Source organism: Vespa crabro, chromosome 2, assembly GCF_910589235.1.
Source record: "Vespa crabro chromosome 2, iyVesCrab1.2, whole genome shotgun sequence".
Classification (NCBI taxonomy): domain Eukaryota; kingdom Metazoa; phylum Arthropoda; class Insecta; order Hymenoptera; family Vespidae; genus Vespa; species Vespa crabro.
The window spans coordinates 2,405,001-2,417,500 of record NC_060956.1 but is presented as its reverse complement, the minus strand read 5'-3'; the positions used below and the strand labels follow the sequence as shown (position 1 = coordinate 2,417,500).

The 12,500-nt window shown below is 31.6% G+C and overlaps 1 protein-coding gene across 4 annotated transcripts in view; it reads left to right on the top strand.

Annotated features, from left to right (window-relative positions):
- Nucleotides 1–8,365, top strand: part of LOC124422033 — a 37,306-nt gene extending 28,941 nt beyond the window's left edge. For 2 of the 4 annotated variants that reach the window (XM_046957915.1, XM_046957916.1), the window contains exons 10-11: nucleotides 3,058–3,298; nucleotides 7,232–7,361. In XM_046957915.1, coding sequence (XP_046813871.1) covers nucleotides 3,058–3,250 — 193 coding nt within the window. In that variant the 3' untranslated portion in view covers nucleotides 3,251–3,298; nucleotides 7,232–7,361. Of the gene's footprint in view, nucleotides 1–3,057; nucleotides 3,299–7,231 lie in introns of all 4 variants that reach the window. The other 2 variants (XM_046957913.1, XM_046957914.1) reach the window with 1 other exon arrangement.
- The last annotated feature ends 4,135 nt before the right edge of the window (nucleotides 8,366–12,500 follow it).

Below are 12,500 nucleotides of genomic sequence, written 5' to 3'. Positions count from 1 at the left end.
CCTTCGTCTGCTTTCCTTTTTTATATTCATTATCAACGAACATACTCCAACGTTATAACGTCGTCTTTGGTACGCTCGTCGAAAAAAGAAAAAAAAAAAAAAGAAAAAGAAAAAAAAAACGAAAGAAAAGAAGAGAAAAGAAAAAGAAAATAATAATAATAATAAGTAGATAAATAAATAAATAAATAAATAAATAATCTCGTATATTATTATTCTGTAACAAAGAGTTTCTTTCGAGAATCGCGCGCACAGAGGACTAGGGTGGGGGGGAGGATCTTAGCGTTCTCTCGACATGTATATATATATTACTTTCTTATTCTTATCGTCTTAAACTCCGTTCCGTCATCCACATGTTATCGTGGAACTTGAAAGTAAAACAAAACAAAACAAAACAAAAAAAAAAAAGAGAAAGAAAGAAAGAAAGAAAGAAAGAAAAGAAACACGGAAAAAAGAAAAAGAGAGTCAGAAACGAGAAGGAGATTACAAAAAAAAAAAAGAAAAAAATAATAAGTGAAAGAAGGTGAGATAAAAAAAATAAATAAAAAAAAAAAATAATAAAATGAACAAAAAAGAAAAAAGAAAAGAAATCAAAAAGACAAGGAAGAAAAAAGGAAATACGAAAAGGTAGAGCTAGTATATAATTACTTTTTATATACGTTGAATCCACGAACGAACGTTGTATCCTCAGACGAAGGAAGATCTTTTCTCGTCTCGCGTCGTTAAAAAAAAAAAAAGAAAAAAAAAAAAAAAAGAAAAACAACTAGAAGAAGAAGAAAAGAAAAGAAAGAAGATAAAGAAAAAGCTATATAAAAAAAATATATATATACATATATATATATATCGAATGAAACAGGCAGATATTAAAAAAGAGAAACAAAAAAAAAATGATAGAAAAGTAAAAGAAAATAATTCACAAATTTCAAAAAAAGAAAAAGAAAGTATTCACAAATTAATACGTAAAATCGTATGCAGAAAAAGCTGCGGAATAGTCAGAAAATGTGTCTTCCAAAAGATTAACAAAAAAAGATTAACAAAAAAAGATAAAAAAAAAAAAAAAAAAAAAAAAAAAAACAAAAAAAAAAAAAAAAAAAAAAACCAATAATAACAATATTAAAGAAATAAATAAATAAATAAAAGAGAACGTAAAATATAAACTCAAAAAAAAAAAAAAAAAAAAAAGAAAACGAACGGAATTTCTCTCTAATATATACATATACTCAATGTATATATGTATACATACATATATATACATATATATATACACATTTATATATGTAGATATATATATATATACATACATATATATATATATATATATATATACAATACGTTTTATCCCGGCGATCGATAGGGACGGCAAACAATATTCTACTGTACTTTGCTTGTAAATATCTCTTCTAGAACCACACTGTAGTTTCTATCGGTAATCACGAGCCATCACCACCCGTTTTAGCGCCACTAACCGCCGTAAACATATATACCGCTGCACCCGTGTAGTGCGCCCAAAAACGCCCCTCTACTCCCGGCTGGGCTTGTGAATTGTCCTGGACGTCATTAAAGGGGCGAAAACGAATCCCATCGGCGTTTTCGAGCTGTCGAGAATATAAAGAGAACGATTTAAGATATAAAGTCACGGTCTTTTTTGTTTTTTTTTGTTTTTCTTCTCTCTCTCGTATTGTTAGCGAAATAATCGATTAATCATTATTGATATTAACATCTTTCGGGTTCGAGATAGTAATAGAGTTTTCTTCGAAATAAAAAATAAAAAACAAAAAAAAAAAAAAAAAAGAAAAAGAAAATATATATATATATATGAAATAAAATAGAAAAGCAAACGTAAAGAAAGAAGAATATATTTTCTACGTATACATGTGAAGGAAGAAAAGATGAGATAAAATAAAAGGAAAAAAAAAAAAAAAAGAAAAAAAAGATAATAATAAAAATAAGAAACGCATAAAGATCTTATTTTAGTGGCAGCTCTGAAAATAATAAAAATATATGGGAATCGCGTTAACGACGGGCACATTTGGGAGACATATTTTCTGATTAGTACGAACGAGGATAAAAATAAAAACAAGCAATCAATAATCAGTCAATCAATCAATCAAAGAATCAATCAATCAATCAATCAGTCATTCAATCGCGTTCATCGTCGGTAAATAAAAAATACATTATTATTACCACACTTACATTATTATTATTATTATTATTATTATTATTATTATTATTATTATTATTATTATTATTATTATTATTATTATTATCATTATTATTATTATTATTATTATTATTATTATTATTATTATTATTATTATTATTATTTATTAATAATAATAGATTCCGGACTCCCATCGTACACTTACGTATTTTCTTTTGATACTCTCAAATAGTTTATTCCAAACGAGGTTGGCAACGACAACGATTTAAAAACATTTTGATACAGTATCATACAACAAAGAAACATGAAAGACATAAATACAGCAAACATCGTCGTTGCCAGCCTCGTCGCTTGGCAATCGTTAATCAAACAAACAAACAAACAAACAAACAAACAAACAAATAAAAAAGATGGTTTTCCAAAAGTGAATGGAATAATGAATTCATGAATATAAAAAAGAAAAAAAAAAAGAAAAGAAAATGAAATAAAATAAAAGTATATACTACGTGTGTAAAAATAAAAATAAATAAGAAAAAGTACGTACGTATAAGGAAGGATAATAAAAAAAGGAAAAAAAAAAAAAAAGAGAAGAAAAAAAAATTAAAGAAAAATAATAATAATAAAGTTAATAAATAAATTAAGAATTAAGAATTAAAAAGGAAGGTGTTGAAGAAAAAATTTAAAAGAAAAAAAGAGAAAAAGAGAAATAGAAAATGAAAAAAAAAAAAAAAATGAAAAAAAAAAAAAGAAAAAAAAAGAGGAGAAAAAAGAAAAGTAAAAGAAAAAGGATGATGCGTGTGGGTGACGACGATACGGTGTAGTTAATCTTAAGAAGGTGGGATTAAATGACGATGTTCGATGCGAGCGCCCCTTTAATGGCTGGTGGTTGGTTTTGGCAGCCCAGTGGAGCATGGAGCGGGGATGGGCATCCACGCGAGTATAATCCATCATGGTGTGGGAAGTAGCGCGGGGGCCGGGGTCGGGGCTGGAGGTGGTGGAGGAACGGTTGGGGCGACCACTGCCCCGCCAAACACCAACACTGCCTCCAATACCTCCTCGCCTCAGCAAGAACCCACTTATGTTAATCTCTAGTCAAGCCTATCGCCTCCCTTCTACTGCAACACTTCTTCTTAAACAGTGGTCAGTCCCGACTTAAACCTAAGGGCTCGCTAATGCCCTCGCTAATGCCCTCGTATTGCTCGTTGTAATCGCGGTTCTATATTCTTATGAAAAAAGAAAAAAAAAAAAAAAAAGAAAAAAGGAGAGAGAGAGAGAATAAAAGAATGAGAGAAAATGAGATAGAGAGAGAGAGAGTGATTAAATGAGTACACAATGGATACGAAAGAAGGGGAGTGTTTGTATATGTGTGTATGTGTGTGTGTGTGTGTGTGTGTGTGTATGAGAGAGAGAGAGAGAAAGGATAGCGAAAAGATGACCACCGACCGAAGAAAAAAGTGAAAATACTAAAAAAGAAAAAAAATAGGAAATAATAATGACATATGAAAGAAAGAAAAAAATTATATGTGCAACGAGCTTGTGGCATAGTGAGCGGCCAAGCGATGCCCTGATGCTCGCATTGTTTCTCATTGTTGTGGCTCTTTACAGCTTATTATTGTTATTATTTGTTATCGTTTAGTTGAACTTTTTAATCAGTGTTGCTCTTTAGCATGGATGGTCTGTAATACGTATATGCATATACATATATATATGTATAACAGGTTTTTCTTTTCGGTTTCGAAACGTTTTGGCATATATATATATATACCTAATTATATTATTATTGTTATTATTATTATTATCATTATTATTATTATTATTATTATTATTATTATTATTATTATTATTATTATTATTATTATTATTATTATTATTATCATTATTATTATTATCATTATTATTAATTATATACATAGAGAGTTGTACGTTTCGCATTTTTGGCATGGCAGTTTCTCGTACGGTTACGACAATGTGTATACAAATATTTATATATAGTATATAATATATATATATATATATATATATATATATATATAAACGTTTTTATTACTTTTTATTTTAATTTTTTTTTCTACTTTTATTTTTTTTATCTTTTCGTTTTCTTTTTTTTTTCTTTTCTTTTTTTTTTCGATTTTTTTATACCTAATCGTTTTACTTTTCATAATATATACATATATATATATAACGCCACATTGATGTGTTTTACAATATACAAATAATATATAGTGTGCGTAACAATTCCTCTTTTTAAAATAAGATCAAAGAATATATCGAGAGGCGGCCACAATACACGTCGCGAATTTCTCACGGATATTATACATATATAAAAAAGATAGATTACGTTCTCGTTTTTCCTGTTATTGTTTTTGTTTTTGTTTTTTCTTTTTATTTTTTTTTTTTTTCTTTTCTTTTCTTTCCTTTTCTTTTCTTTTTTGTCTCCTAATATTTATTTTGTTGTTGTTGTTGTTGTTGTTTTTATAATTTTTGAAAAAGATCGTGCACGCGCGTGCCGCCTAATCATTTAATTATTAGCACCTTGCTTTTCATAATTCCTCTGAGATCGTTGTTCTCGCAAAATGAAGAGAGAGAGAGAGAGAGAGAGAGAGAGAGAGAGAAAGAGAGAGAGAAAGAGAGAGAGAGAGAGAGAGAAAAAAAAGAAGAAAAAAAAGAAAGAAAAAAGAAAAGGAAAAAAAAAATACAAAAAGAGGAAAGAAAAACAGTATTTTTTTGACGGGTTTTTTGTCTTCACTATTATTACGCTCTCTGAGAACGTTAGTAATATTAGCAACATGGATTTAGCGCGAAACGTTTTTCTTTTCCCTTCCTTTTTTTTTCCTCCTCCGTCGTATACGACGGTATCGAGTTGTTGTGTGTTATCCATCAGTTGTGAAAAGAAAAAAAACAAAAAAAAAAAAAAAAAAGAAAAAAGAAAAAGAGAAAAAGAAAAATAAAAAGAAAATCAAGAAAAAAAAAAAGAAAAAGAAAAAAAGAAGAAAAATAACAAATTAACTCAGCTGAGAGATGAAAAATAATGAGAGCCAATGGCAGAGCGGTGAACGTCTCGACTGCGAGAAGCCTGCGTGTTGGCTTCATTTTATTCCAAAATTTATTGCAGTAGTAGCTCCGATGCGCCTCTTCCTTTTTTTTTTTTTTTCTCATTTGCTAATTATTACGTCAACCGATCAGCGTTATTATATCAATCAGGGATACTTTGTCCGCCATATATATTTATCTATTTATTAATCTCTGTCCGTCAGATTTTTTTCTTCTCTATTTTTTTGTTTCTGTTGATTTTTTCCTTTTTTTTTTTTTTTTTTTTTCTTTACCCTACACCCCTCTTCTTTCTTTGTCTTTTCCTTTTAATCTCTCTCATTGAATGAACGTACGTAGTGAATGAGATAGAGAGAGAGAGAGAGAGAGAGAGTGAGAGTGAGAGTGAGATTAGAATGAGAGAGAAGAAGAGGGATGATAATTCACGCGAACGATCGAACCGTTCCATTACCCCCTCTTAAACTCCCGTTTTTATGCACGCAATTTTTGTTCTGATTCATGAATACAAAGGTATAAGAAAAAAAAAAAAAAGAAAAAATTAAAAAAGTAAGAAAAAAGAGAGAAAAAAAAGAGATATATTTTCTTCATTATCTTCGGTGTATTTTTTTGATAAATGAAAAAAAAAGAAAAGATCAAGCTGGTTGATATAAACAAAAATCGTGTGCGCATCGGAACGGGACTATCGTCGATTAAAAATTTCCAAGTTCCACGTAACATATGCCGAAATAAAAAAAAAAAAAAAAAAGGAAAAAAAAATGAAAAAGAGAAAAAAGGAAAAAAGGTAAAAAAAAAAAAGAGAGAAAAAAAAAGCAATACAAAGAACAGTAGAACGAAAAGAAAAAAAAATTACGAAGAACAAATTGCGTTTCCCGGTCGAGTAAAGGTCACTCGATTGGTTATCGGTTTTTTTTTTTTCTTATTGCTGTTGTTGTTGTTATTATTATTTTATTAATTATTGTTGTTGTTGTTATTGCTATTAATGATAATGATGGTGATGATGATTATGATTATGACTATGATTATGATTATGATGATGATGATGTTTATGATGACGATGATTTTTGTTCCTCCTTTTCTTTTTTTTTGTTTTTCTGGTTTTTTGTTTTGTTTCTCCAACGCCCCCCCCCCACCCCCATTGAAGATATTTCTCTTTTATTTTCCACGTATTTACGTATACATACATACATACATAAATACATACATACATACATACATACATATATATTACCACTTGTTGACACACAGTTATGCTTGCTAAGTCTCTTAACTTTTTGAAGCATGGCATTTGCTACGAGTGAATCGTATCGAGCAGAGTAAAATGGCAGCGCGACGTTGCACGAGCGCAGGACATCCGGTAAAATCTTCTCGTGATACCTTCAATTCCAAGATAGAAATAATGAGAAATGTACTCTAATCGAGCATGCAAATGTAGACGACAAAGAGGAGAGATTCTTGCGCTCGTGCCGTTGCAACGAATTACGAGTGAATCGCATGTTTAATTTAGTTGGTAATTATTATTTAGATATTAATCTTTGTAAATCGACATTGTACCGTTCTCCTTCATCTTCCACGACATATATATATATATTATAAATAATTTTTCAAAGTAATATAATTACTTGTAAAAGTAATTGCAAAAAAAAAAAAGTATGGAAGATTTGCGATGAAGACGAAAACGTTGCAATGTCGTACAAGGATCGAAAAGATAGAGAAAAAGAGAGATCGAGAAGAGAGAGGAGGTATAGAGAAAATGGAGGAAAAAAAAAAAAAAAGAATAAAATAAAAGAAAGAAAGAAAGAGATAAATCGATCGAGTCTCTTTTTGTAAGAAAAGTAAAAAAAAAAAAAAAAAAAAGAAAAAAAAAGAAAAAAAATAGAAAAAAGAAAAGAAAAAAAAAATAAAAGAAAAGGGAGAGAAAGAGGGAGAGACAGAGGGGAGAGAGAGAGAGTGAGCGGGGGGAACGGTGACAAAGGAGAAATATTATGGAGAATGTAATTGGACTAATCCGATCACCCTTATTTCCAGACGTAAGAAGAAATGTATCAGGTACATGGGGGAGGGAGGAGAAGGCGACGGTGAAGCCGACGGCGAAGGTGAGGACGATCATTCGGAGGATAATTTAGGCAGCGTGGGGGAGGCAGGTACTCCCGAGGAAGACGAATCCTTGAGCAGTCCTGGAGGCTTGTCCGCATTGTCGAGTCTGGCCAGTCCATCGTTGGTGTTACCATCACCTTCGAGCCTAGCCAGCCCGTGTCCATGCCCTTTGACACCTCCGGTACCTCCTCCGCCCCTGCCGAACCCGAGTAATCAACAACAACAGCAGCAGCAGCAACAGCAGCAACAGCAGCAACAGCAACAGCAGCATCAGCAGGCTCAACAACAGGGCCAGCAACAGCCGCATCGTAATCCAGTTGGTACGAATCCTCACGACATCAACAATCCGTTGAGTGTTAATCAACTCACCGGACAGTGTATAAAAAGTGAAGTCGTACCAGCACCACCCTCGGGTCCCTCCAATCCAGCGATCAGCGTTACGTAGCCCCGGGTGGACCCACGTGACAAGACTGTTGCAACACACGGTGTCATCCAAGGGGTCCATCTATGTATCTACTGTGCGCGACAGAGAGGCTGGACGATGACGGTAACGATGACGATGACGATGACGATTAATTCGAAGAGACAGGGTCGTTCGATCAATGATAGAACGTCATTGTTGAACGAAGTTAAATCTTCGTTCGCCGGTCCTATTAATCTTCCTCCTCGTCTATCGGCGTTAATCGTAATCGAGCATGGACTAATCGAGAAACGATTGGAAAAGAAAAGAAAAAGAAGAAGAAAAAGAAGAAGACGAAGAAGAAGAAGAAAAAGACGAGGAATGAGAAGGTTTTCTCTATCGTCGTCATCCTCGTCATCGTCGATGCCGCAGCGAAGTGCTCCTTCGACTTCGGTTCTTCGCCCTTTTTCAATTGTCGTCGTCTCTTGTGTTGTTTCTAGCGAAATATACAAAGGAAATGAAAAAAAAATGAAAAAAGAAATTAATAAAAGGACGGACGATCGAGCTTTTTTTGATGCGTCGTTTACGAACGTTCTTATATAAAACACACGTAGGGTGTATATATATATATATATATATATATATATATATATATATATATACAAGCATATAATATGCACGATGTGAGGGGACGAAGGACTTTCCGAGGATCATTCGGTGGATTTTTGTCCAAGTGTGCCAGCAAAGAAGAAATGCGTGTGCGCGTTAAGAGTGTTAAGAGTGTGCGTGCGTTCGTGCGTGCGTGCGTGCGTGCACGCGTGTCTTTTTTTGCGTGTCTCTCCGCGAAGAAAAGAAAAATAAAAAACAAAAAATAAATAAATAAATAAATAAATAAATAAATAAATAAATAAAAGAAAAGAAAAGAAAAGAAAAGAAAAGAAAGGAAAGAAAAGGAAAGGAAAAGAAATGAAATGAAATGAAAAAAGAAAAGAAAAGAAAAAGAAAAGAAAAAAAAAATAAAAGAATAGAAAAGAAGAGAAAAAGAAGTAATCGCGAGATGAGAGGAGCTGAATATTTTAAAGAGGCCTCCGTCGTCTCTCGCGTATTGAACGATTATATTTGTCGTCCCTCTCTCCTCTCGACTGTCTTCATTTACCGTGCCAAAGCGCTTCTCGGCTCTACTACGGGATATGATATGTAATGTCGGCCGAGAACGAATGATCTTATCGATCATCAAACGGAAACAAGCAAGCAACAAAATGCTGCTCTGGATATGTAATCGTTACACTTATATCTTTCCGTATTATTCTTCTAATTCTTCGTCATTGCAACTACAGCTATCACACAACCATAATCATGATCATCACCATCATCATTATCATCATCATCAGCATCAGCAGCAGCAGCAGCAGCAGCAGCAGCATCATCATCATCAGCAGCAGCAGCAGCATTATTAGCAGTATCAGCATTATTAGAATCATCGGAATCATTATAATCATTATTAACATCGTTTTGTCTCATTACCATTAGCAACATTTTTACCTTACTCATTTTGTTTTTCTTTCCTTCTTTTTCCTCAACCTCTCCCTCTCTCTCTCTCTCTCTCTCTCTCTCCCTCCCTCTGCTTCTCTCTCTTTATCTCTCTCTCTCTCTCTCTCTCTATCTTCCTCTCTTCCTCTTTCCCAAGTGAGTATCATCATGAACGAAAGATTCACTTTTGTTGTATTGTCTTTCGATAATTTTTCGATCTCAAGGATCGAACTCTTATGTGCGATAATGTGAGAGTGAGAAAGAGAAAGAAAGAGAGAGAGAGAATGTGTGTATGTGTGTGTGTGTGTGTGTGAGAGAGAGAGAGAGAGAGAAATAAAATAATAATGTATGTATGTATGTATGTACGACAGAGAGGGACGAAGGCAGACGTTACTTCGTTTCGTTTAACGAATAAAGTATGCTGTAGAAATACTCAGGACCAAGCGTCTGACTGTAGTCGCTCCTATAAGAAAAAATGAATAATGAAAGACGAAAGATAGACAGATAGATAGATAGATAGAGAGAGAGAGAGAGAGAGAGAGAGAGAGAGAGAAAGAGAGCGAAATAGTAAGAAAGGAATAATGTGTATGCGTATGTATGCGTAATGTGTCTCGCCGTATAGAGGATGAGAGATAGATAGAAAGAAAAAAAGAAAGAAATGGAGAGAAAGAGAGAGAGAAAGAGAGAGAGAGAGATAGAGAGAACGAGCGCCGACGAAGAACTAGCTGGTAATACTTGTTACGTTGTGATGCCAATGACTGAAAGGTCATGTTCCTGTGCCAGGTACTATATTCTATTAAAATAATTAATTAATCGCGGACAGCTGAAAATAAGAGAGAAAGAGAAATAAAGAGAGAAAGAGAAAAAGAGAGAAAAAAGAAAGAGAGAGAAAGAAAGAGAGAGAGAGAGAGAGAGAGAGAGAAAGAAAGAGAAAGAGAGAAAGGAAGAAAGAAAAGGAGAGTTAAGCAACTCCGTAAACATTTTATTATTAATTCGTTTATTCGAAACTCCACGACGTCAAATTAATCTATTTCCATATAATGTAATTTGTTATTTCTTTAAAAGTCTATACACACATACACACACAGACACACAGTCTCCGATTAATTAGCGTGTAAGATTTTTATCGTTCTCTTCTTTTTCTTCCATTTTAATTTTTTTTTTCTTTTTTCTTTTCTCTTTTTTTTTTCTTTTTTTTTTTTTTGTATAAAAATCATTAGATTCTTATTTTCCTTCCTTAAAGCTCGTACAATATTTCATTTTCGAAGGTTCCCGTTTTCTTTCTTTTTTTTTCTTTTTTTTTTCTTTTTTTTTTTACAATCATCTAACACAACGTCCATCGAAGATAAGTAACGTATCACAAATTTTGCATTATTAACGCGAATATCGATTGACAGAAAATAATTCTTTTCTTTTTTTTCTTTTTTTTTTTTTTCGTTTTTTTTGTATTCGTCCTTTATTTTGTTTTTCTTTTCGATTTCTTTTCTCGTTTTTCTTGTGTTTTAATATTATTGTATTAATATTATTATTATGTTATATTATTAAGTAATACCAATATATGTATATATATATATATATATACATATATACATACATACATACATATATATATATATATATATATAAACGCGTCGAAAGGAAAGGTAAACGCACATGGATCTCCATTGCATAATATTTAACGAACTACGTAGACAAATCTCAGGTAAAATCACGTGTCCGATTTAGGAACGGGTGCTGCTTTTTCATATTGACGATGCTGATTTTTGTGTCGCGACGTCGTCTTTCTTCTATTCTTTCGAAAATCAACCTAGCAAACAAAGAAAACGAACAAACCGACGAACGTCGTCTTATGACATCATATTTGACGACGAATGATCGTGTACGATCATTGAACACTGATCGATCGATCGATCGATCGATCAATAACTGCGACAAGAGAAAAATGACTTTCTCAAGATGTGTTGAAAGTGCAATCAAGAGCTTCCAGAAATAAAAAAAAAATCTCTCTGACCAAGGTGCGACCACGTTTAACTCCGCGATATACGTCAATTTTTTAGGGGATTTTTCTTTTTTTTTTTTTTATTTTTTTTTTTTATTTTTTTTTATTTTTTATTTTTTTTTTATTTTTTTTTCTTGACACATTCCCTTCCTCACTTAAATTTTCGACCTCTTTAAAAAAACTCTCTCAAGCTCTTCTTTAAACCCTTTTATTTCTTCTCTTTTCTCGTCCTCTCGTCATGCAATCTTTCCTCTTTCTTCTCACCCTCTACTACTTTCTTCTGTTTAAAAACAAAAAAAAAAAAAAAAAAAAAAAAGAAAAAAAATGAAAAGAAAGAAAAGAAAATCTTATTCGCTTTCGTATCGTTCTAATCTCTGCGATAATAATAAAATAATTGAAACTGTATGCGCATTAAGCGTCAGAGAAAAAAAAATATATATGTATATTTTTTCCGTCGTATACGGAAGGTCTTTTATTATTAGTATCATTTATTATTATTATTATTATTATTAATATTATTATTAATATTATTATTAATATTATTATTAATATTATCATTTATTATTATTATTACTATTACTATTATTATTACTATTACTATTACTATTACTATTATTATTATTATTATTATTATTATTATTATTATTATTATTATTATTATTATTATTATTATTATTATTATTATTATTATTGTCATTATTATTATTGTCAATATTATTATCATTATTATTAGTAAAAATATTTTTGCGTTTGTACGTAATGCGACGTACGTAGTTGTATCAAAGATTTTTAAACGTACATTTTATCGATCAAAATTATTATTACGATTGCGAGAAAGATTTAGTAAACGAAACTAACGTATGATGCGTATATATATATATATATATATATATATGTATGCGTGAGCGTGAGATAATAACGTGAGAAAGAAAGAGAGAGAGAGAGAGAGAGAGAGAGAGAGAGAGAGAGAGAGAAAGAGAGAGTTACAACGTTTAAGTTCTAATTAATGTGTTGTCTATTTTTTCTGTTTATTTTTTAGTGTCCGCTTCTTAACGCGCGTTCGTTAATCGTTAGGACGGCATATATTTTTATTGTTATACGAAGGGGGAAAAGAAAAAAAAAACGAGATTATTAATGTTTCTATTGAATTTACCCCAACAAGCGCTTTCTTTTTTCTTTTTCTTTTTTTTTTTCTTTTATTTTTCTTTTCCTTTTTATATATTTTTATACACATTTGCATTTTTTTTTCTCCCCATTTGTGTGTACAGTGC